The sequence below is a fragment of the Microtus oregoni genome, unplaced genomic scaffold, assembly GCF_018167655.1.
Source record: "Microtus oregoni isolate MIOR12 unplaced genomic scaffold, Mior012 000022F_ref0000154, whole genome shotgun sequence".
NCBI lineage: Eukaryota > Metazoa > Chordata > Mammalia > Rodentia > Cricetidae > Microtus > Microtus oregoni.
In genome coordinates, this window is record NW_024543081.1 from 19,713,477 (window position 1) to 19,738,402 (window position 24,926).

The window sequence follows — 24,926 nt, forward strand, 5'->3', positions numbered from 1 at the left end:
GGAACCGGGTAGCTGTGACGTCACAGCTCTACAGCATCTTACCGATGAGAGGAAGGCTGCCAGCCAGGCCCTGGGTTTCCTTCTCCACGTCTGTGCTCACTAGAAGAAGACCTTGGCTTTCAGTTCAGCCGAGGTGGCCGTATGGAGGTGCTGTGCTCAGGTCAATGCTTTAGGTGTGTTACCGAACTTGCCTGTCACAGCTTGTGTCCCAAGTCAGGTCTGGCCACCAATCCTCAATAAGCCAATTAAAAAGAGCCAAGTTAAAAGTGGGAAACAGGAAAAGGAGATTTATTCCTTGTGGCTACATTGGGAATAGGTATGAGAGGGATGAGAGTCTTGCCAAGTGGCCCAGGCTGGCCCTGAACCTGGGTCTGCTCCGCTCTTCCCACTGTTACTGAGTTTATAGGCATGTACCGTCATGCTGGCATTGGAGCCCTCATTTTATAAGGTTTGATAATTTCAAGTAGGGAGCAATAGTGTTATGAGGGAAGACCCAATTAAGAAGTAGAAGATCGAAAAAAAAAAAAAAAGAAAAAAAAAAGAAGTAGAAGAGCGGAACTGGAGAGATGGCTCGGCGGTTAAGAGCATGGGCTGCTCTTCCAGAGGTCCTGAGTTCAATTCCCAGCAACCACATGGTGGCTCATGACCATCTGTAATGAGATCTGGTGCCCTCTTCTGGCCTGCAGCAGACGTGCAGAAGGAACACTGTATATATAGTAAATGGGGGGGGGGGGGGGGGGAAAGAAGTAGAAGATCCAGGGCCTGGTGTACAGGTTTGTAATCCATGGTTTATAATATTAGTTAGTGGGGAGCCTGAGGCAGGAGGATGGTAAATTCAAAAACTTCGAAGCCTGCCTGGTGATGGAGCCAGACTTGGTCTCGACAATAAAATAACAAGTTGGAGGTAACTCTTGTTTGAGAGGCCCACAGCTGTGCTCTCAAGGGTGGCTTACCTTCTTCCTGAGTGTGTCTCTTTCTCTTAACCTTTGAACTTGAAAACACCTTCTAGCTGGGCATGGTGGCAGCACATCCTTTTAATCTCAGCATCTGGGGGGCAAAGGCAGGTGGATTTCTGTGAGTTAGGCCACACTGATCTATAGAGTGACTTCCAGGCCAGCCAGGGTTACATAGGAAAATCTCCTAACAAATTCTAATTCTACATCTTAAAACTGAGGCAGGGGATGGGGGGAGGAGGGGAGATGGTGGGAAGCTGGGAAGTGGTGGCGCACGCCTTTAATCCTAGCACCCAGGCAGAGGCAGGCAGATCTCTGTGAGTTTGAGGCCAGCCTGGTCTACGAGAGCTAGTTTCAGGACAGGCTCCAAAGCTACAGAGAAACTGCCTCAAAAAACAAAACAAAACAAAACAAAAAACAAAAATAAAACAACCCCCCCCAAAAAAAAAAAACCGGGGGGAGGGGCGGGGTTGGGGTTCTACCTCAAAGGTAGAGTACTTTTCCAGCATACGTGAAATCTGGGCTTAGCTAGCAGCACACACACACACACACACACCCCAAGTGTCCAGGGAGGATGGGCAACAATGATGCTGCAGTGTTATCCGACCTAAAGCCACGGAGTCACTTCCTGCTTTGCTTGATGCTTTTGAGACAGAGTCTCATTGTGTAGCCCGGAGCTTTGGATCCTCTGCTTCAGCTTCCCTGATGAACACATGAGCCATACATACACACATGTACATGACATATATAGCATAAATAAGGCGCTGTAGCAACAGCTTGGTTACCAAAGTGTTTTCCACCCAAGCATGAGGAACTGACCTTTTTGTTGTTGTTGTTGTTGCTTTAGTTTTATTTATTTTTTTTCATTTTAAGACAGAGTTTCTCTAAGTAGCCCTGGCTGTCCAGACTCTGTGGACCAGGCTAGCCTTGAACTCAGAGATCCTGCTTCTGCCTCTTGAGTGCTGGGATTAAAGGTGTGCACCACCACCATCCAGCTGAGGACCGGACTTTTACCTCTAGAACCAATGTGAAAAGAACTGGGTACGGTGGTGCGTACTGGAATCTCAGTGCTGGGGAGGCAGAGAGACAGGTGAATTCTTGGGTCTGCCTAGCCTAATTGGCAAGCCCTAGGCAATTAACAACAACAACAACAACAACAACAAACCCAGAAAATTTGGTGGATGTCTTTAGAGACATGGCATACAGGGTTAACCTCTGGTTTCTTGAGTGTGGGCGTGTGGGTGCATGCGTGTGTGCAAAATAAAAAGATTGCTTAATTTTACCACGTAGCTGTCAACTGGCACCATAATCACGGAGCTTGTTCTTTACACAGACAATTGAACAAATGTGTGTTGATGAGTAAGAGCATAGGCTGTTGGAACCTACCTTTTTGAATCTTACTAAACTGTTTACAATGAGAACAGTCATGATGAGCTTGAGTCTTGGGCCCAGAGCTCACGGGGTGTGCTTTTCTGCATAGAACGCTGCTCTCTGGCCTCACTGACATCTGGATGGCTCAGCAGATCAGGAAGGCTTTCCCAGCTGCTTGAGAAGAGCGAGCTAATTGCTTTCATGTGTAAACTCCTCCTCCCTTCCCTCCTCTTCATCCTTTTAAAAAAATTATTCTGTGTGTGTGTGTGTTCAGACAGCAGGAAGGGAAGAGGTAAGGGGGCTCTTTCCTGTTTGTTCAAGACACGACAAACAGTAGATGTTGTGTTTTCCTCACAGAAGCAAAAGAGCACTGTGCCTGCCATGCCGTTGCTCCCAGTTGCTGTTGTGGTAGAGGCCAGCATCTCAGACTTCCCAGGGAATATGCAAACTGTAAAGTGTGTTCTTCTAGTTGTCTTTAAAAGTGCTTTTGTTTTCCAAATAAAAGACCGTAATCTGTTCTTTCTTCCAGGGGCGCAAGAAGTTCTCATTGACCCAGGTACATGATCTTGTGCTTAGTCTCTTTTGTTATTATTATTATTTTTTTTTAAGTGCTTGTTTCATGGTGTTGTGAATGAATGGTTTTGGTTTCTGGACTGTGATCTTTGGAACATTCTGATTTAAGTAATTTTAAATCAGAACTGTGACAAACCCGATTATCGTTTGGTCCTTGTTTGATGGGGCACCCCGCTGCTTCATGTGTCTGGTGAAGAGGAGCAATTTCCCCCTAGCATGGTGAAGCTAATGATTGAGAATCGTGCCTTGAGTTCTCTGAATGCACCCAGCATGTCTGTGCTGTTGATTTTGAATCCCTTCATGGCAATAATGACTTTGCTCTGAGTCTATGGCCTGCGCCCCTTTCCACAGTGATTTGAATTCCCTATTACTTTTTTCATAGACTACTATTATTATTGCTGGTGGCAAACAGGTCTTGCTACATAGCCCAGGCTGGCCTTTAATTAGTGGCAATCCTCCTGCTTCAGCCTCCTAATGTGTGAGCCACCAAGCCTGGATGTATATGTGTTCTTAAGAAATCTTGCATTTTTTTCCTTATTTTAAGTGTTGGGTCTTTCTTTCTCTTAGTTTCTGTAATTAATCCAGCAGACACTTGTGTTACAGTGCTTGAGTGTTTTGTGGTGAGTTCAATTGTTTATGATCTAATTAGAAACAATGGCCGAGTAGGTAAGAGTGCAGTAGCAGTGGCCTTCCTTCAAAGAACACAAACCAGACAGTCATGTTTCCCCGGGCTTCCTACTCAAGCCGGCTGCTTTCATCTCGCGCATGTCGGAGTGGAATCACCTCAGGTCTGCACGCGTGTACTGTCTGCTTCAAGGCCTGTCTCTACACTGCTGGCTAAATGTCTCAGCGTGGTCTGTGGAGAGTGTAGAGAACCTTGCAATGTTTTGTTTGCTTCCTAAAGAAAAATCAACATAAGGGCAGGCCTTCATGTGACAGGAGCCAGTGACTTTCTGTACTGGTGAAAGTTAGGTTGGCAAGCCAGGCATGATGGTATACACCTGTAGTCTCATTAGCCCCCAGGAGGCTGAGGCAGGAGCCAGCTTCGGCTGTGTAGCAACACCCTGTCTCAAAAAACAAAAATCAAGCACACAAACAAAAGCCCCGAGGAGTGGTTGAGAGTGCTTCCTGCAGAACCAAAATGAATTTGGTTCCCAGCAACCATGTTGCATGGCTCACAAATGCCTGTAACTCCGGCTCCAGGGAATCTGAAACCATCTTCTAGACTCCTGCTGGCGTCTACATGTAAACATGCACATACCCACACAACAAACACATGTGCATGCATGCAGTTGAAACAAACAAGAAAGCTCAACAATGAAATTAATGTTGAGTGCTTTGATATTTTTGAGCCAAGACCAGTTAGTGGAGCCTGATATGAAATACTGAATGTCAAGGTACCTACTTGTGGGAGAAGTAGATGGGACAGATTAGGACTACTCCGAAAGTCACATTTTCGTTGAGGCAGGGAAGAATGTGTTTGTCATTTGTGAAAACATTGAGAACAAGGTTCTGCACCTGAGTTTGCAGAGCTTGGAGCAGATGCAGGCTGGACTATGGCTGTGGGGATGAGCGAGTGACTCTTGGACCATGTCAGAGCCTGTGGTTGGGAGAGCCACCCACAGAGGACGCTGCTGCCAGTTGGCCCTGGCATTGGAGGGCATCTTTGCATCCACCTTAAGTGAGATGCTGGACTCACCAAGGGAGACAGGCAGGGAGTTGAGTCTCTTCCTACACCCAACCCTTGCCTCACCAGGCCCCAGCCCGCAGCCTGCACCTTCAGGTCTCTGGTAGGAGCCGTTAGACCAGACAGAGCCTGACCATGTTTTACTTGGGCCTCTTCTGCAGTTTAGACCCTTGAAGTTTATGGGGTAGTGCTCTGGGTAGGAGGGGGTCACTGCCAGTGCCCCTGAGACTTTCTCAGAGGTGACACCACTGTCCAGCCTCACAGAAAAGACTCTTTCACGGAGCCATCAGGAAGTCCGCCATTTGCACTTAGGTTTGATCATCATGCGGAAAGCGGTTTTGACTTCCCCGGAGGAAGCCAGGTGGGCATCTCTGCGTGCTTCCTTCGGCTCTGGGTGCTTGTTTCAGTGCTAAGTTAGGACAGAGGGCCTCCTCCATCACGCGATGGACTTCTGGGTTCTTGCTCTATTCTTTAAACGCAGTTCCTTTCTCAAAACCCTCTCTGGCTCTGAACATGGCGTGCACATCCAGTAAGTACCTCCTTCAAGCCGAAGTCTTTTGCCTAATTTCATTCTGCTCGCTTGCTTTTCCCACTTTGGTGCTGAGGTTAGCGTCTCCTTCCAGTGACAAAAACTAGCAATTCACACACGGTTGAGATTGCTGTTTAATTTTTAAAGACAGCTTCAAACTGAGTCTGCAGCCAAGCACAGCAGGCCGTTGTAGGGCTTTCATCTTCCCCAACAAGAAGCTCCTCACCTTCTGTGGTCACAGCTGCCGTTCCTCTCTGTTCCTGTCCTCCCCTGGGCTCCTGCAGTTTTAATTTACTTTCTCACTCCAGGCTGGCCTACTGTGCCCATCTCACATTTGATAAACTGAGGTCTTTTGGAACTGGCTTCTTTAACTTAGTGTTTTAAGGTCCACCCTTCCAGCACAGCTCAGGATTTCACGCCCCTTCAGCATGTGTCCCTGGCCTGTCAGCATGCCACATTTTGTTTCTCTAGTCTCTCGGCTCATGCACCCTTTGGCTCCTAGGAGCAGTGCTGCAATGAGCGTTGTGGGGATTTTTGTGTGTTTTAAATTCTCTTATGCGTGCAGCTATGTCTCCAAAGCAGTCACACCACGGGAAGTCCCAGCAGCCATGCATGCGAGTTTGTCCCTCAGGTCTGTCACAGCAGCTGTCACCTTCCCGACTCCTGGTGGGTATGCAGCAGTGCCCCCTGCACGGCTGTTGGGACGCCGGATTCTGGAGTTTCTCTTACAGCTAACGAGCACCTTCTCAAAGTGCATTCGTCCCTGGTGTCTTTGCTCTGAAAGGGCCGCTCTCTCTGTCAGTTAATTACTGAGTTGCCACAGTTCTCTTTATGTTCTAGGTACAGGTTGCCTGTCAGAGACATGACTAGTGACAGCCTGGATGGGCACGGTGCTGTTTTGTCTTGCAGCGGCTGAGTGAGAACAAGGTGTTCCAAAGGCCGGGTCTCACTACGGCCTTGGCAGAGCTGTCCGCTGTTAACCACACTGGGGCGGATCACGTGGCCATGCCTGTGATCTGCTGATATCTGCGTGGAGGATAGCAGAGGCTTCCCAAAGCCTACACTGAGGCTTTTCACCGTTTTGAGAAGCATCTCTAATATGTCTGAGGTGCACACAGCAGAAAAGGTTCATTAACTAGATTTGACAAGAGAAGAGGACTCTTAATTTCTTGGCTCAATTAAGATATTCTTTCTGGGTTAAAGTATCTAGCACCCTGTAGTAAGCAAAGGCATCTGCACGTCTGTGGGACCACAGCTGGCGGAGCCACCATCACACATATGTTTGTGTACTTCTTTTCTGTCTGTTTCTCTGAACGTCCTGTAGCTTTTCAAGTGGTATACCTTTAGAATTCTATTTAAAAGGCATCCTTGGGTCTTGTGTAGTTTGACTACTTTATCCTAGCTTATGTGTGGAACTCCAGTCTCTGAAGAAAAGATTCCACGTTGTTCTGGTGAGCTTGTGTCAGCATGGGGATTTTCGATTGGATTGGCTATCAAATGCAGTTTCCCCGTTTCTTTGTTACTGAATTAGAGCCTTCTGAAAGGTTTGGTTAGTATGCTAATCTTCCCATGGAGTGTGAGGTGCCTATGACTTATGTTTTCAGTTTATGAGAGCTTAGCGATATGCTTATTAAGATTTTTTTTACTAAGCATTTATTTATCTCTTCATAATTATTTCAGGGTTTTTTTTGTGTATTTTTAAACCTGACTTATTGTCAAATCACGTCCATTGCAGAGCTTTAAAGGACAACAAAAAGCAGAACAGACACATTTAGAAATTGCTTACATTTTTATTTGATGTGGCTGTGTTTATTTTGGGTCCTTTGAATTTTCAGATGAATTTTAGGGGCAGATAGTCAATTTTTGAAAGGAATCTTGCTGAGATTTTACTAGCGATTATTATGAGTCTGTATACCAACATGGGATGCATTACATACAGCCACCTAAAGACTATTACATCTGTGCCGGGTGGTGGTGGCGGCGGCGCACACCTTTAATCCTAGCCCTCGGGAGGCAGAGGTAGGCAGATCTCTGAGTTTGAGGCCAGCCTAGTCTACAGAGTGAGTTCCAGGACAGCCAGAGAAACCCTGCTTCAAAAAAAGAAAACAAAGCAAACAAAAGAATATTACATCTTCTGAGGCTGGAGAGATGGTTCAGCAGTTAAGAGCACACACTGCTCTTGGGGAATGCCCTGAGTTTGATTTCCTCTATCAGGTGGTTTATAATTCCAGCAACCAGGAAATCCACTGCCCTCTACTGGGCTCTATGGGCACTGCATTCAATATACATATCCATAGTCAGGCAATGCATCATATACATGTACATATACATCTGCATATACATAAGAAATATGAAGAGAAGTATTAAATTTTCCAGTGTGTGAACCTGGCATATCTTTTTACTTATTTTTTCTTTATTACCCTTTTCCCATGCAGTGTTGAGAATTAAGGTTCTCATACATGTTAGGCGACTGGTATTTCCTGGCCATATCTTTAATTTGTTCAGCTCTGGTTGGAGTTCTCAGAGTATATATACATATACGTATGCATACATTTTTTATTATTTTTAAAAAGATTTACTGTTGTTTTGTTGTATGTGTGCATGTGTGTGTTTATGTGCGCGTGTGTGGGTATGTTTACCAAGGCCAGAAGAAGGCATTGGATCCCCTGGAGCTGGCATGACAGTGGTGTGAGCCATCTGATGTGGGTACTAGGAACCAAACTCTGGCTCTCTGCAAGAGCAGCAGTGCTCCTACCCGCTGAGCCACCTTCCCAGCCCGTGCCATGTATTCTTAGCTACCTGAACACTCCAGTGTTGGAGCGGACTTGCCATAATCCCATTAGCAGCTGGTGAGCTGCAAGCTGATTTAGGAATTTGACCTTTTAGGTGTCAACCCTTCTACCCTACAGCCCGGCTGACTGCATTTATTAGTTCAGTTACTTTGTTACAGTCCTGGGTGCAAGGTGGTGGCCCCTGAAAGCAGAAGTCGTTCTTACTTCTGGCTTTTGAATGTGGGTGTCCTCCTGGCTGAGACCTTACCTTCAGGGGGCACACACTGAGTCTCTCATCATTAGTGTGGTGTTAGCTGTAGGTTGGGTTTAAAGCCATCCTCCGTCCGTCCGGTCTTATCTTTTCTAGTGTGGGGAGACTTTTTATCAGGAAAGCGTTGACTTTTTCTGCCTTTCCCCTCCTTGTCTAGAAGATCCTGTGTCCTTTTCCCTTCATTGTGATAACTGGTTTTTAGATGTGAAGCTGATATCTCCTTTGTTCATACCCTGTGATAGTCTATATCTTGCTGGGTTCAGTGAGCTCTTGTTGGGGGGAAGTGTTAGTGTCTGTGCTCACGAGCAGTAAGTGGCCTGCCAGGTTCTCCTCTGCTTTGTGCTGTTCTCAGGGTTATTATCAGGATGGTGTTGGCCTCACTGAGCGAGTTGCTGATATAGTATTCCTTCCTTTGGTATTTTCAGGTAGAGTTTGTGGAGAGTTGGTCTTAATTTGGCCATAAATGCTTGGTAGACTTCATAATTGAGGCCATCTGCATCGTGCTTTTCTTTCTTGGAAAGTTTTTGGTTTTCTGCTCGATGTCTTTGGGTTTTTCAGATTTCCCTTACCTTTCTAGTTGTTTTGTGTATTTTTAGAAGTTTGCCCATTATATCTGAATTATATAATTTTTTGGCTTTGACATATTCATTATATTCCACCCCCCCCTTTTTTTGGTCTTTATGAATTTTACTTAGAGGCCGGGTGTGGTGGTGCATGTCTTTAATCCCTATTGTTGGGAGGCAAAGGAGGTGAATCTCTCTGAGTGTGAGGCAAACTTGACCTTCCGTAGCAAGTTCCAGGCCAGCCAGATAGCATGACTCTGTCAAACAAACAAACAAACAACAAACAACAAACAAACAAACAAACAAATGGGGCTAGAAAGATAGCTCAGCAGTTGAGAGCACTGGCCACTCCTCTAGAGGTCCTGGAAGAGTTCAATTCCTGGCAGCCACATGTTGGCTCACAACCACCTGTAATGAGATCTGGTGCCCTCTGCAGGCATGTAGGCAGAATACTGTATGTACAATAAATAAATCTTTAAAAACAAACATGCTAACAAACAAAAAACACTCAAAAGAATTGTATTTAGTCTTAAAAACATCCTAAAATACTCATCAAATAAAATATTTGAAACTACTTTTAAAGAAAACAACAAGTTGGATGGACTTAAGCTACCTTGTAGCTTCCTCTAAATATATTAATCAAGGCCAGGGGAAAGGCATTTTTATTCATTCGTTCCTTTCTCTCTTTGTATATGTGTGTTTAAATCTGGACACCTCACATGGCAGACGACAGGACAGCCACATGTGACATTCTGCCCTACACCATCTGGTAAACTCATGAAATTATGGACAAAGTCTATTAAAAACAGAATTATTTCAATAGTATATAAACAATATATATATAGACAGGGCTTTATAGGGCTTGAACTTCCTTTATAATCCAGGCTGGCTTTGCACTCTTGATTTCCTGCTTCAGCCTGTGTCCTGTAATTATAAACATGTGTCCAGATTTGAAATCTCAATTAAAACAGTTGTATTTATTTCTTTATTTGGTGTGTGTGTGGGGGTGCCCAGAGGGCCGAGAGTGCATGTGAGGTCAATTAGGGGGAGTCTGTCCTCTCTTTCTACCACGTGGGTCTTGGGGAATCAAACTGAGGTGATCAGTTTCAACAGCAGGCCCCATTGTCAGCTGAGCCATCTCACCAGCCCCCACAATTCTAATTATCATTTTAAAGTATCTTAAGATGTGCATATCTTACTGGAAAGTTTCTTTGTCATTCCCTTCCATCCCTGCTTTGTGTTCTCAGCTCTGAGTTGTAGACCTGCTACCATCCTGGTGCCTCAGGGACACGTCCAGTGTCAAGGCTACCAGAGCACATTGATGTATTATTTTGTCTACTTTGCAAATCTTACACATGGACCGCCATCTGTTCACTTCAGCTTCCTATAAGTCCTCCAGTAGGACCAACAGCACCTTTGTGACAGACTTGGCTTTGTGTGTGACTGACTTTGGAGCATGATCACCTGGTCTGCCGTCACATGCGGCTGTGGCTGGGTTACAGTGATACTTGACCCTGCTAATGTGTGGTTGTTTTCTGTGTGGCTTTGCTCATCTCTGGCTTATTCTCGTCTTTCTCCATGCATGTATCTGCCTGAGTTTCCAGTATTGGGTCTTGCATGCAATCTTGTGAAGTAGGGACTCCTGGCCATCTTGTCTGCTGGGACTGTCTTTGCCACATGCCACTTCTCACACACCCTGCTGCTCCTCCAGCCTGGGTTCCCACCAGCCCGTGGAGTTGATTTTCCTGGCTGTCAGCTAGAGGTTTGGGTTCTGAGGACTGTCAAGTCAGCAGATGACCAGAAAGATCAGGCCTGCAGGGTGTGAGCGTTTTCAGTTTGTTATTCGTTTATCAAGTGGCACAGTGACTCTTTGAGGACTAGGCTCTGGCTCCTTATAGATGGCGTGGTCTTTGGTTGCTCCTGTGAGGTGTACCCTCCAGCCTTGTACTAAATAAAGTCATCCACTTGGGGAACAGGGCCACTCATGTCTTCTTTCCTTACAAAGGGGAAGAATGTCTGGGGACTTTTCCTGTCTTTTTTCCTGGGCTGGAGAAGAGATGTGGCCCTGTGTGAACAACAAAATCCTCTTTCTCCCCTTCCCCATGCCTCTTTATTCCAGGGAAAGTACTCAGGAATTGGATGGCAATTTGTTAGTACCAGCAAAACACTTCAAAACCCCTGGTCATGTATTAAATACTAATTCATGTAGGACATGTAACACAAAGATGATAGGCACACAGAACTGAAGATAGAACACTGTGGTCAAGGCCAGGCCCCAGGCACAGCCTTAGAGGCAATGGCTCCATCATCTTGAGAACTGGGAAAGCCCTGGCTCCTCCAGGCCCTCTCCCACCTGCAGGAACACCCAGCTTGGTGTTCCCCTCCTGCAGCTGCTGTGGTTGCAGAAGGGAGCGTGTGGAGGGTGCAGGCGGTGGCTGCGGTGGTTTCCTCTCACTCAGCAGCAGTGCGCTTACTCCAGGCATGATGGCTGTCCTCTTGAATTCCGCTCCAAGGGATGCCTGGGTCTGTGAGTGCCCAAGTCTTGTGGATTTGACTGTAGTTCTTACAAAGGACAGATTTGAGATATTTTCTTCTCCTACCTCCTCATGGTTCTCTGCTGAAGTTCTCTCTCTTCTTATTGCAGGAGGATTTGACACAAGAAGCCTTTTCCTCTCCCCATCTTTCAGTCTCCTAACTTAGCTTTCCCTCTCTCCATCTCAAGCCCATCTTTCCACATAGCTACCTACTCATCATTCTTCTGTCTTGTTCCAAAAACATATACGAGGCTCTTCACAGAATTAGAGGGAGAAAGCATGCAGTTGAGAAAACGGGCCCTGGATCAGAGAGCCTGGGTACCACATGCGCTTTCATGGTGCCTGCGGCAGTGCATGAAGCGCATCTTGGCCCTCTGCCATTAGAAACACTGAGCCCTGAGCTGAAAGTAGGGAAAGTGGATTTTGGGAGATGCCCTTGTCTGTAAAATAAACACGTGACTTAGGAGCTCAGCCACTGAGGCTTAAGCAGGTAGTTCTTGAGTGTTCTGTGACATCAAAGACAGTTTTGTCTTTCCTTGTCCCAGTTGGAGTTCTCTCTGTAGCTACTTCTGTTCTGAAGACGGGAGTTCTCCACAGCCCTGTTCCTGTGTGAGTTTGGTGGCAAGGGTTGGTCAGAAATAGAAATTGACAGCCACGGAGAGGCAACTAGCACTTCCAAGTCATTTTCTTGGCTGCTATCCAGCTCAGGAAGTGGCTCATACATTTTCTCTCCTCTGAGGCCTTAGTGTGGTCCCTGGGTCATTTTCCATATGCTGCTTTTATGTAATGCATTTCATGTTCTTTAATGGAAAATCGTCGCAGAGAGGGTAGCCCGCTGGAGTTAGCTAACCCTGCAGCCGATGCTGCCAGTACAGCTCGCGGATAACCTGAAGACTCTCACCGGGTTTAGACTTCCGTGGCATGCACTTAGGTTTCGTCTCCCGCACATTCCTCTTGAAAGTAGTGAGGGAACAAGAAGGGAATAGCAAAAGGCTGTTTTCTCTCTCTCTGTCTGCAGGTGCCCTCACCACCAACGGCATCAATCCTGACACCAGTGCTGAGATCGGACGGGCCAAGAACTGCCTCAGCCCCGAGGACATAATTGACAAGTACAAAGAGGCCATTTCCTATTACAGCAAGGTGACTCGACGGCTTCGTACAGTTTCTGCGTCACTGTATCTTTCCAATCAGAACATTCCCTGTTGACATTATGTCATGTTGCGATATCTTAAAAAATGTCCAGTATAGATTATACTTCTTTTTTATTGATGGCGTTCATGTGTGCTTGTGCCATACCACGCGTGTGGAGTTCAGAGGACAACATAGAGGGGGTGGTTCCTTCCCTCCACCATGTGGGTCTTGGTGATGAAGACATCTCATCAGGCATGACAAGCAAGTACCTTTTCCCTCTGAGCTGTCTTGCCAACCTGTTTTTCTCTTACTCGCTTTTGTAAATATTATATTATTCTCTCATGCCCAGTGCTATATGCCTAAAATGATTACAGACAGTATATATTTAATATAATTTTGGAAAAAGACTGTCATAGCCCATTCAGGGCTAATCATTATTGATACTTCTACATCAGCTTTCTGGACTTCTGAAAATCAGTGTATCCTAGTCAGGGTTACTGTTGCTGTGCTGAAACACCAGGACCAAAAGCAACTTGGGGAGAAGCGGGTTTTTTTTTTCCAGTATAGAACTGTTCATCATTGAAGGAAGTCAGAACAGGGCCTTGAACAGGGGAGGAACTGGAGGCAGGAGCTGATGCAGAGGCCATGGAGGGGTGCTGTTTGCTGGCTTGATTCTCATGGCTTGTTTGGCCTGCTTTCTTATAACACCCAGGACCACCTGCCCAGGGATGGCACCACCCATAATGGGCTGGGTCCTTCCCTGTCATTCACTAATTAAGAAAATGTGCTGCCAGGCAGTGGCACATGCCTTTAGTCCCAGTACTTAGGGGGCAGAAGCAGGTTTATCTTTGTGAGTTCGAGACCAGCCTGGTCTACAGAGTGAGTTCCAGGACAGCCAAGGCTATACAGAAAAACCCTGTCTTAAAAACCAAAACAAACCAACCAAACAAAATAAATGTAGTTTGCTTTTTGAAAAATTTACATTTGTTTATTTAGTGCTTGTGTGTGTGCATGTCTGGAGGCCGGAGTACACTTGTGGTATTGATTTCCCCTTCCATCCTGTCAGTCCCAGGGATTGAACTCAGGAACTCAGGTTGTCAGTCTTTGCCACAAGTGTTTTTACTTGCTGTGCCATTTTGCTGGCCCAGACTGTTGCTTTAATGTTCATTTTAAAGCCAGCTGTTAAAAAATCAAGCCTTCCTTTCAGAGCCCTTTCATGTCTGTTTTAAAAAACAGTCTTCAAGAATTCAAGAACACAGAAATGAATTGTTATGCAGCCGTAGGAAGGCAGTGTAGGCCTGGAAAAATAGGGTTCCAACTGTACACACTTGAGACTCACCCCCTTGACACTGTGGGCCACACTTGTGACTGCAGATGGTTGGCCCCTCACCAGCCAGGCTGGAGCCTCAGTGGTCCCCTTGTGTACTGTGTTAGCGAACACTGAAGCTTCACCTCTGGGGAAAGACTAATCTACCCTGACACATCAAAGGAGCCAGGTGGCTCTGTCCTCAGAGTGGCCCTGTCCCCTCCGTGCAGAGCAGACAGCTGGCAAGATGTAGCCAGAGCTCCCCTCTGCTGACTGTAGCCATCCGACTCTGCAGCCTTACAGCCTCAGGTGCTGTTTTCTCTCTCCGCTGCAGACAATGCTTGATCAGGGTCAATGGTTTCTACATATACAAATGGCCAGCACGGGGAAGGCCCATTAGTACTGATCAATAAAGCCCTGGTTATCGCCTCCTCTTCCTGGGTTCAGTATGCTACATGGCATCTGGGCAAAGCCTGCTCCTCAGATGTCTGTAATGCAGGCGGGAAGAGGACATGCATGCCTTGCTTTTCTTGAGTCATGTTTTCATGTCTGTGCTTCCCCGGGCCCTTTCTGCTTTTCTTCTCTCACCTCCTCCACTGAAGGAGCCTGAGCCTTTCCCGTGCCACCCGGTCCCCTGACTAATTAGGGCTGATTAGTGCTTGGCTTTCATTCAGGACTCATCAAGAGGCCTCGTCCGCAGAACGGTCTGCTCTGTGAATGGCTTCTTCCTGGAGTCCTGAGCAGTGTCTCAGGGTGTTCTGTTATATCAGGAGACATGAGCTGGAGACCTGGCGGGGACCCCAGACAGTCTGCAGTCTTATGTCTTTCTTTAGGCACCAGAGAATAGGTTCCAATCACCTGTCTCCAGCAGTGTCATGTGCATGTAAACTCAGTCATCATGAGTGCACAGACTGGGGGGCGGGGCAGAGAACTGTGCTCATTCGGTCACCGTGTCCATCAGTGCACATCTGTCATCTCTCGTGTCTTCTGTGCATACGTGTGCTTCCCAGATCTGTTTTGCTTAGACCTTTGGCTTGAGAATAAGTTCCAAGATGCTCCTGGGCGTGAGCACTGTATTGCTGCAGCCTGCTGTCCAGTCCCACTGTGTGTGCAGTGCTAGCTCAGGTCCAGGAGGACCAGAGCGGATAATGAGGACTGTCCATGGTGCTGAACCTTCTCTGTCCTATGGAGCAACATGTTACTCTAGGTCAGAGGTTCTAACCTTCCCAATGCTGCAACCCTTTAATACAGTTCCTTATGCTTTGGTGATTCCCCCCACTAGAAATTACTTTCATTACTACTTTATAACTGTAATTCTGTTTTTATGAATTGTAATGTAAAAATATCTGAGATGCAGGATATCTGATATGTGATCCCAGCGTTGGACCCATAGGTTGAGAACCACTGCTTTAAGTGATAGTGGTTCCGATGAGCCCCACAGGACCTGTTCTGTTCCAATGCCTGCGGTTTGGGTACAGGTGGTTCTGAGACACGATCAGCAGCACTGCACACAGACAGCCCAGGTGTCTTCTGCAAAAGGCAGCACATTCCCAGAGGCTGTATTAAAGGCGCAGGTGTGAGAGCATTTAAGAAAAATGGCAAAGCGTCCATCCGTTATATGGGCTGAGCATCCCAAACCCAAACTCCTCTAAATGTTAATCACTTCTGGTCTTGAGGGGACCTCAGCCTGCCTGCCCCCCCACCCCCGGAAGTCTGTAACGTAAGCAAACATTGTGGTCAAATGATTTTAATCAATGCAGCACACTTAGAGGATCATTGGTTTATTCCAACTTGTACCCATTAAAACAGATTCAGAAATAGCTTTTCCCAGAGGGGTACCAGGGACCTTGTGCATGGGAAGTACTACTGGGGACATCTGGAGTCTCCATGGCAGCTTCCCAGCACTGGGAACATCCTTGCTTTTTGCTGATGGAAGTGTTTTTTTTATATCTACAGTATAAGAATGCTGGGGTGATTGAATTGGAAGCGTGTGTCAAGGCCGTGCGAGTCCTGGCTATTCAGAAGCGTGGCATGGAAGCTTCGGAGTTTCTGCAGAATGCCGTGTACATCAATCTCCGGCAGGTGAGCACGTGCCTACCTGTCTCTGTGGCAGGTGATTCAGTTCTCCTGGAATGTGTCACTCATGATCTAGCTCAATGATTGTGCGGCATGAGAAAAATAAAGCAGCCATAGCCCAAGAGCCAAATGTATGGGATTATTTTTATATCCATCTTCTTTATTTTGGTGTATTATATTTTCAAAATTAGGAATTCACCCTCTTCTCCCAATTTTTATTTGGAATAAAAACGTTGGCTCCTGCCAGTTTTGCCACCTTGACAGGATTCATGGCTCTTGCCTTTGTCACTTGTGAAATGCTTGCCATTTGTAATGCTAGGGCTTGTATAACTCCTGTCCCTCACTAGGCACCTCCTAAATGTAAATCTGAGCCTGAAGGGCAGGCTGAGGTACTCCTGTGTGCTAGGTTAGCACTTTTCCATGGAACTGTAGCCCCAGCCCTTGAAAAGGTATTTCATAAGATAGTCATGAAAACATTTAGTGGCAGATTGACAACATTGCTTCCTATCCTAGAGACTGGGAGGATGGTAGCTGATGTATAGGAAAGCCAAGGGAGCCAGGGCTCCAGCAGCATCAGCTGGTCCACAAACACTGGTCGAGCAGACATCCTGCTAAAACACACCCGGAGATAAGCAGCCACCCTGCCGTCACTGAGTGGCAGCTTTGTAGGGAAGGCTGGTGTTGAATGGTGTTGAATGACGCACGTCAGAGGGAGAGGTGCCAAGGGGAGCAGGTGGCCAAAGGGCATAACCTGATGTGGTAGGAACCAGGGACACTGGAGGTGGCTTCTGAAGGCAGAATAGGAGATTTCCAGGAGTCTGGCTTTCACAGAGAGAGCAGCCACTAGGATGGGCGGTGGGGAAGGAGGGCTAAGTTTCAGCAGGAGGGTACAGACTTTGGGGTTTGCTCAGAATAGGGTAAGATCTGGGTGGCAGAGGGGTAGCATGAGGTATCTGTGAATCTGGGCTGTTTTGGGAAGACAGATAGGTGGAAACAGGAAGGCCTGGTATCTGAGGAGGGCAAGGCCAGGGAGAGTAATTTTAGATGGCACTGGACCTGCCGACTGGGCTCTGAGAGGCAAAAGGCAGACCCCATCTTGTGGGCATTTGAGAACCACACTGGTGGACTTGACAAGAGTGAGGTAAGTATGGGCAACTGGGGGGATAGGGCAGAGAGCAGCAGGGACTTCAGGATAATCCCACCTGAACACGCTGAGAGCATGATGACTGCCAGGCACCCATCCCGTCACCTGTGCTCAGTACACCGATGGCGGTCATGTTTACTGTAGAGATTCTTTTTTGGGGGGGGGGTGGAAAATAACTGTTATAGCATTAACCCAAGGCTGGAGTGATGGGTCTGGCTGAGAGCACACCCTGCCCTTGGAGAGGACCAGAGTTCATCTCCAGCAGCACCCACATCAGATGGTCGACTATAACTGCCTAAAACTCTAGCTCCTTGACCTCTCTGAGTCTTGCTTGCTGTAGAGCCCTGTGTTGCCCCTCATGCTGGTCTACGGGGCTGGGTTCCTAGGTCAGATACTTAGAGTGTGTGAAGTGTCAGTTGTAACACAGAGGGAGAGAGAAACACCGAGTAGGGCTGGCAAAGAAGATTGCCCCAGTATAGCCGGCCGTTTCATGTAGGGGAAGAACTCTTATGGCCTCAAAGTGAGGGTGCACTGGGAACCAGCAGTACACAGTGTCCTCAGGGAAGCCTGGGAGAGGCCCCAGTTTCTGTTCTCTGTTGGTTTCCAGTGATCAGGAGAGGCCAAAACTTGGTCCTTTGATGTGGAAGCTTCAGTTGCCTGGGAAATGGCCCAAGACGAGTTATCAGTCTCAGTGCTGAAATTTACTGTTTGACTTGGTTCTACCCAGGGTTCAACACTGGGCCCAGCACTGTGAGTGAGTGAGTGAGTGTGTGTGTGTGTGTGTGTGTGTGTGTGTGTGTATTATAATTACATTTTTTGTTTTGTTTCGTTTTTTTGAGATAGGGTTTCTCTGTGTATCTTTGGAACATGTTCTGACACTTGCTCTGTAGACCAGTCTGGCCTCGAACTCACAGAGATCCTCCTGCTTCTGTCTCCCGAGTGCTGGGATTAATGGCTTGCACCACTACTGTCTGGTTATTTATTTTATTTGTATCTGTGCATACGTATGGGCTTGCGTGCCACAGCGTGCATGTGGTCAGAGGACAACTTGGATAGTCTGCTCTCTCTTCCCCAAGTGGATTCCAGGGACTGAACTTCAGTAGTCAGGCTTAGCGACAGCACCTTTGCCTGCTGAGCCATCTCCCCTGCCTCCTAGGCTGTGTTTTTCTGAGATGCTGAGGCTACCGCTCTTGTAGAGAGGACTGGAGGGCAGGATGTCCCATGCCAGGAATACACAAGCTTAGCGAGATGTGCATTGACTGAGTTCTAGGACAGTTAAGACCCTGAGGGGGGGAAGGGAGGGAGGGGGAACGAGATCACCAAAGTGGCTGAGAGCAGAGGTGGGGGTAAGAGCTTCACCGGACCGGTCTGGAGCATGGAGGTCCAGCAGGTGTCAAGCTGGTGAAAGTTTGTCAAAGGACAGTGAGGGTAGGACACAGGGCAAGGGGACTTCACGGGCAAGAGGGTGGGACCCTGATAAAGCCGTGCTTCCAGGTGAAGAGTGCTGGGCCTCATCAGGCACACTGGGAAGGGTCCAGGGAAGCCCTGAGATTGGTTTAGCCAGGTTAGATTAGATGGTCCTATGTCCCAGGTTAGATTAGATGGTCCTATGTCCCTGCACAGGTCTGCAATGGACCAGTGCTGTTGTCTCCAGGCTTAGGGGTTTCAGGGGACAGCTTTGAGACACAGTAGAGGCTTCAAGCTGAACTGGAAGGCCTGGGGAATAGAGCCTGCTAGTCTTAGCTGGTGCTGGAGGTCTGGTGGCTGCCAGCCATACCAGTTCAGCTTTGCCTCTTTTGTTACTGAAGTTACCTTTGCAGATTAGAGGTAGGTTATTTGTACATGCTGCAAAGCTGTTTTCACTGGAAACGCAGGCATTAATTTGGATCAGCGCTGCTGTTGTACTGCTTGGCCTCAGGCAAACACTAGAGGGCAGCAGTGCTCCGTGGCAAATGTGGCCCTGCGGCACAGGGCGTTTACCGGCCTTTCGTATTCTGTCCAAAGAGGCAGGCACTTTGCTGTAGTTGACTCATCCCGATGTTTCCCTGCTAGTAGAGCAGGCAGCAAAATAATGAGTTCTGGTGGGGTTTTATTAATCACAGTGAAAGGCAGGGCCTGTAGTTTTTCTGAAATAGAACAAGTTTTTGGTTCTTGATCAAGTGTGTTCCATTGTGGAACTGACGGGAATGAATGACTTTGGTCAAATGTGGACATTTTGGAAGGAACGGAGATGTGTTTAGCACAAGTCCTTCTCTCTTTAAGAATCCCTGCATGGGCATTAGAACTGGTGAATAATACACGGGGCTTTAGCAGTGCTGGGAAGGGTCTCTATAGAATAGAGGCTGTGTGTAGGCTCAGGGGGGCCTGCCTGTGTTGGCTGGTTTGTGGTAACTATCTGGTACTCACAAACGACAGCAAATAGCTGGCTATGTCCAGATCCGAGTGCTGGGCATGAAGGTTTTACAGTCAAATCACGAGGTTGAGATGAAAACAGAAGGGCTGGGACTTCAGTCCCCAGACCCAGGTTCAGTCTCCTCCCTGTGTGACTGGAGGAGTCATGAGCCCCTCAGCCTGTTTTCTGTGAGGCTAGAGCGGCCACCTCACTCCTTGTAAGTTGCAAATGCTGCTACTACAGAATGCACACCTGCTGGGCTCGCCAGAATGGTTAGGAGTTGCTGCTCATTCACATCCATTCATGGCCTCTTTTTGCAGTATGCATCTGTGTGTTCCTTGAGATCCTGTGATCTATATATAGCCATCCGTTTCCTCAGAGGGGAGCTTAGGAAAAGAGTGCCACAGGCACTGAAAAAGACAGTGACTTAGAGGTGAGGGGTCTTTGGCAGGTGTGTTCATGCCTCCTTCCCTTCCCTTCCCTACACTACAACTTCCATTCCCTTCCCACTGGGATGGGCAGGAGCCAGACTAGGCAGTGTGTGTGTGTGTGTGTGTGTGTGTGTGTGTGTGTGTGTGTGTACGCACGCGCGCGCTTGCTTTTGAAGTCCAGCGAGCGGCAAACAATCATGAGCCACGCTGGCTGAGCTGAGTGGAGGGGGAACTAACTGGGTTGCTAAACAATAAACCCACAGGCAAGTAATTCCCAAGTGAGTCAGTTCTGCAGAATAAAAGAACATGCTCCCACTGGATACCTTCTGGGGGGCTGCTCTGGATACATTCATCCCAGGGACATAAGCACCGTGGCATCGGAGGGAGCCGCATAGGCTGCACTGACTGTCACACCCCAGCAGCTGGCTTACAGGGCTGGTAGAGGCACCCCTAAAGTCCAGACAGCTTCCTCACCACTTGCAGGGTTGGGGAGTTTGAAGGCAGAGCCCAGGCTTCTCTCACAGTCTACCACTGTTATTTAAATCCCCATCTCTGAGCTTCCTAAAGGCAGCCCTGCATCCTGTGGCTCCCCCAGCCCCCAACAACACAAGGAACTGAATACCTGTTTTCAACGAGAATAGCAGGTGACCCTAAGAGAAAGTGTTAGTAAGGAAGTATGGGGGGAGGGGACTAGGCTGTCATCTGACGGGTCACACTGAGGCACAGGTCCTTGACCTCTTTCCCTCTTTAAGTTCCGGAAAGATTGTGTGCCCTCTCAGAACATTTTGGTGTATGAGGCTTTTTTGAGGAGACTTGCAACCTCTTTGTCTCTGGTTAATTTCCTCTCCAGAGCCATTCTGATTTTATGCAGGCTACTCTGTTCAGATGGAAGATCAGCCTCTTTGCATTTCCTTTTTGATGGGTTTCCTTAATGAAGCTGTTGCTAAGGAAACTCTGCAAGAGCCTAGTAGGCCCCAGGAGTGATTGCAGCCCTGGTAGTTCTGTCAGTCTGAGCTCCAAGTCAGCTGGGCAGGAGACTGGGGAAGCGGGAAGGAGAGGGCGGGGACTGAGGTAATGCAGAGACTGGTCAGCACTGGCCAGTGGAGTCAGTGGCTTCCAGTGGCAGCCGATGGGGAATTCATGGCTCTTACAAGGAAATGAATTCCTCACTGGGGAAGGAAAGAGAGCGAGCGAGCTGAGATGTTTCTCATCTAACAAGATTCTGGTGTGTGGCTTGCCCTGGAGGCCTCAGGAGAGTGGAAATCTGTGGGGACATCAAAGCAGGAGGTATCTGGTGGCCGTGGTGGCCAGACCCACTCAGCCTCGGTTGGACCAGGCACTGCCTGCTGAGCTCAGTTTCAGATCTTCACTATGACCACAGAAGATGGTAAAAGAGGGAAGTGACCAGTGCCAGGAGAGCCAGAGGCCCTGTGCCCTGCTGGTGGCTGTGGGGATGCAAGGGTACTTCATAAGTCCTCTTTGCAAGCCACTGTGTTCTCATAGGCTCGAGGAACCTTGGATTTCTGTGTAGTTAGGAACCGAGTCCGCAGACACCTTGAGTAACTACGCCCACTGTATAGTAGGCAGGCATTTTTCTGATCAAACCTTCCCTTGGTTTCATTAACAATACTCTCATTTTCTATTTACCTTGATTTCTTTTGTCTTTTTGTTGTTAGTGCACTTCAATTGTGTGTGTGTGTTTGAAAAAATTGATTTTAGGTTTTTCTTCAGAACAAGGCAGAATGTAAACAAATGCATGAATGTCGCAGACACTCATTGCTTTGTAGAGGTTCCAGGGTGTTTACCTTCGGAGGGTAAAGCTGAGCTGAATGGTAAAGCCGTGCTTTCAGTAGGAGAGTTTGCTAACACGTGCAGACTCTGGAGGAGGGCCGGGGCCTTATTCATCTCTCCGTCTGTGCCTGTCTGTGACCAGACACTTCCTAATCTGCAGCATGATTCACACCCTGTTCTCTGGGGCTGTGGCACCACTCTGAGCAATGACAGTGGCAACCCTCTCTAGAGATGCACAGGCTTCCTGCGAAGAGGTTCCCGGTCTTTCTGCATTTAACACTTCAAGGCCCTCCTGTGACGAGCTGTTTTTATTATTTCCCAGTTGTGATGCGCAGCAGACTTGGTTTTTATTTGGGAGTGCTTCAAGGCTCCTGGAAGATGGCCAGGGCGGTACAGCCGATGCTTGGCTGCCCACCACCCAGAGCATTGAGCCTGTCCTCATCTGTCCAGCTCGCCAGGCGTGTTTGCGAGTTTGTCCCGTCACAGTGGAAGTCAGTACTTGGTTCCTTTCTTTTTTTTTTTTTTTAATATTTATTTATTTATTTATTTATTTATTTATTTATTTATTATGTATACAATATTCTCTCTGTGTGTATGCCTGCAGTCCAGAAGAGGGCACCAGACCCCTCTACAGATGGTTGTGAGCCACCATGTGGTTGCTGGGAATTGAACTCAGGACCTTTGGAAGAGCAGGCAATGCTCTTAACCTCTGAGCCATCTCTCCAGCCCCCACTTGGTTCCTTTCTGTGGCTAGACACTGGCCACTCTGTCTCCAGGCCCAGCTTTCCCCTTCATGCCCTGGTGAACAGCAGGGGCGTCCCGGCAGGTTTTGCCTGTTGACTGACAGTGCTGGGACTGTTCACGCGTGGGTTTTGTGAACCATGTTATCACTCCTCGTGGACATATACCACTCAGTAGCTTCCTGTGGACCTTTCTGAGGACTGCCACAGGTTGCTACCAGCAGAACCCAAGGATTGCACTCTTCCCACCTCTTCACCTCCCATCCAGAGGCATCTTGACCGCAGCTGCCACAGTGGGAGGGGGCTGATGTCAGGCTCTGGTTTGGAGCTGCATTTCCCTCATGCCCCACGTTGTTGGACATCTTTTTATGTAGATGTATGTATGTATGTATGTATGTTTCTCTGTGTAGCCCTGACTGTTCTGGAACTTTCATGGCCATCCACACACGGCTATCACAGTCCTTTCCCACTTTTATCTCTTTGGAGGCAGGAATTGAACTCAGTCTCATGCGCACAAACACAGACTGTTCCACCCACTGTAAATCCTTGGCTGACTTCTTTGTTGTATGGGTGAGTGCCACCTGGAAGGTGTTTTCTTGTCAGGTTTCTGCTCTGTAGGAATGTGCTCCATTTTACTGTTTTTCTTTTTCTTTTTCTCTTGCTCTGTTGCTCAGGCTGGGCTTGAATTCCAGGGCACACTTTATCCTCCAAGTGGCTGAGACCCCAAGTGTCCACCATGGCCATTGCCCACTTGCCTTCCCTCCCTCCCTCCCTCCCTCCCTCCCTCCCTCCCCTCCCTCCCTTCCTCCCTCCCCTCCCTCCCTCCCTCCTTCCTTTCTTCTCTTTTTTTTTTTTTTGAGACAGGGTTTCTCTGTGTAGCCCTGACTGTTCTGGAACTTTCTCTGTAGGCCAGGCTGTCCTTGAACTCACGGAGACCCACCTGCCCCTGCTTCCCAAGTGCTGGGATTAAAGGTGTGCACCCCCACCACCCAGCACTACTGCCCTTCCTTGATGTCTTTCAAAGACATGCTTTTCTGCTTTTGATGAGGTTCAGTTTTTCTGTGTTTTAGCTTACTTTGGTGTGGTTTTATGCATTTGATGTGGCTCAGGAGAAATCACTGTTCCCAAAGCTCCCACTTTCTTTCTGACAGGCTGTTTCTATGTAGCCCAGGCTGGTCTGGTACTTGCTGTATAGAGCAGGCTAGCCTCAAATTCTGGATAGTTCTTCTGCTTTGGCCTCCCAAGGGCTGGGATTACAAGCATGTGCCACCATGCTTGACTTTTTATGGTAAAGTTTAGTGTTGGAAGTATCTGTTCTTTAACTTTGTTCTTTTTTAGGATTTTTTTCTGGCTATTCTGGGTCTCTTGCATTTCCGTATGTAGTTTAGGATTAGCCTGTCAGGTTTTTTTTTTCTTTTAAGAAGTTAGAGCAATTTGCATGCAGATTTCATTGACTCTGTAGATGGATTTGGAGAGTTTAGCCAGCTTAACCATCTAGACAGATGTGTGCCTGTAACCACAGCACTCTGCAGGCTGTGGGGAGGAGCGCAGACTAATCTGGTTACATAGTGAGCCCCAGACTAGCCTAGGCTACATAGGAAGACCCCATCTCAACCTGCTCAACCTCCCTACAGATCAAAACAAACAATGTTGTCTTTCACCCCGAACATAGATTGTCTGTAATAAAGATCCAATATATTCTTCCTTTTTTTTTTCCTTTTCATTCCCTTTCCTTCCTGGCTCCCCCTTTTCTCTTCCATGTCCGCCCTTTCCTCCCTCCCTCCCTCCCTCCCTCCCTCCCTCCCTCCCTCCCTCCCTCCCAACACTGTGGATTGAACCCTAGGCTTCAGCATACCAGGCAAGAGCTCCACCCATGAGCTGCTGGCTGTATTCTCAGCCCAAGGAAACATTTGGTAGTCACCCTCCATGACTTAACACTAAAATTTTGAGTTTTTCTTTTTATTTGTTGGTTTTGTTTAACTTGTTTGTATTTTGCTTTGGTCACTTTCTATTTCGTCTCATTTTCTGGATTAGATGAGGTGTTCTAGGATTTCCCAGTGTCATTATGGTAGACAGTAAATGGTCTTCCCATTCTCCCAATTCACTGCTCTCAATTTTCTCTGTCCCTTTGTTATGCCCAGTCCGTGGGGACCCCAACAGACCACCAGGGAGATGGACTCACTGAAGTGCAAAAGCAAGGTTTATTGGGTGCACGGTCACAAGCCACCAGGGACCTCATCTGCTCCCTTCTAGAGGGCACTATTTAAAGGCAAAAACTAGAAAAATTACTTTAGCAGGGTGTGGGGTGACAGGTCCAATCCTGATTGGCTGACATTTGTCTAGGGGTGTCCTGGTGAAAAGCGATGTGTGTGTGCTGGCAGGTCATCTTATCTACAAAGGTTGGAATATTAGGAATTCCCTTTGGATGGTCTGTTCGTGGGTATGCCTGGGTGGTCTCAGTTTGTGATCTTTCTCGGAATCAGGCCTCTATTTTGAGCTTGTCACGGCTGGGTCCTACACCTTCACGGTTCTGTTCTGTTTGGAGCTGTACCTTAAAAAACAAAGTTCATAAAGATTAGCAAAGAATTCTTTATAAAAACAGGCAGTATTTGAAAAGTCTGGTCTTAGCTTTTTTTTAAAGTATATAAATGCAAATATATAAT

The 24,926-nt window shown here is 47.5% G+C and overlaps 1 protein-coding gene across 4 annotated transcripts in view; it reads left to right on the top strand.

Annotated features, from left to right (window-relative positions):
* Trappc9 (trafficking protein particle complex subunit 9) overlaps window positions 1–24,926 on the top strand; it is a 429,432-nt gene that overhangs the window by 16,624 nt on the left and 387,882 nt on the right. For 2 of the 4 annotated variants that reach the window (XM_041672442.1, XM_041672443.1), the window contains 3 exons: window positions 2,854–2,880; window positions 12,271–12,392; window positions 15,646–15,771. In XM_041672442.1, coding sequence (XP_041528376.1) covers window positions 2,854–2,880; window positions 12,271–12,392; window positions 15,646–15,771 — 275 coding nt within the window. The remainder of the gene's footprint in view (window positions 1–2,853; window positions 2,881–12,270; window positions 12,393–15,645; window positions 15,772–24,926) is intronic. The other 2 variants (XM_041672444.1, XM_041672445.1) reach the window with 1 other exon arrangement.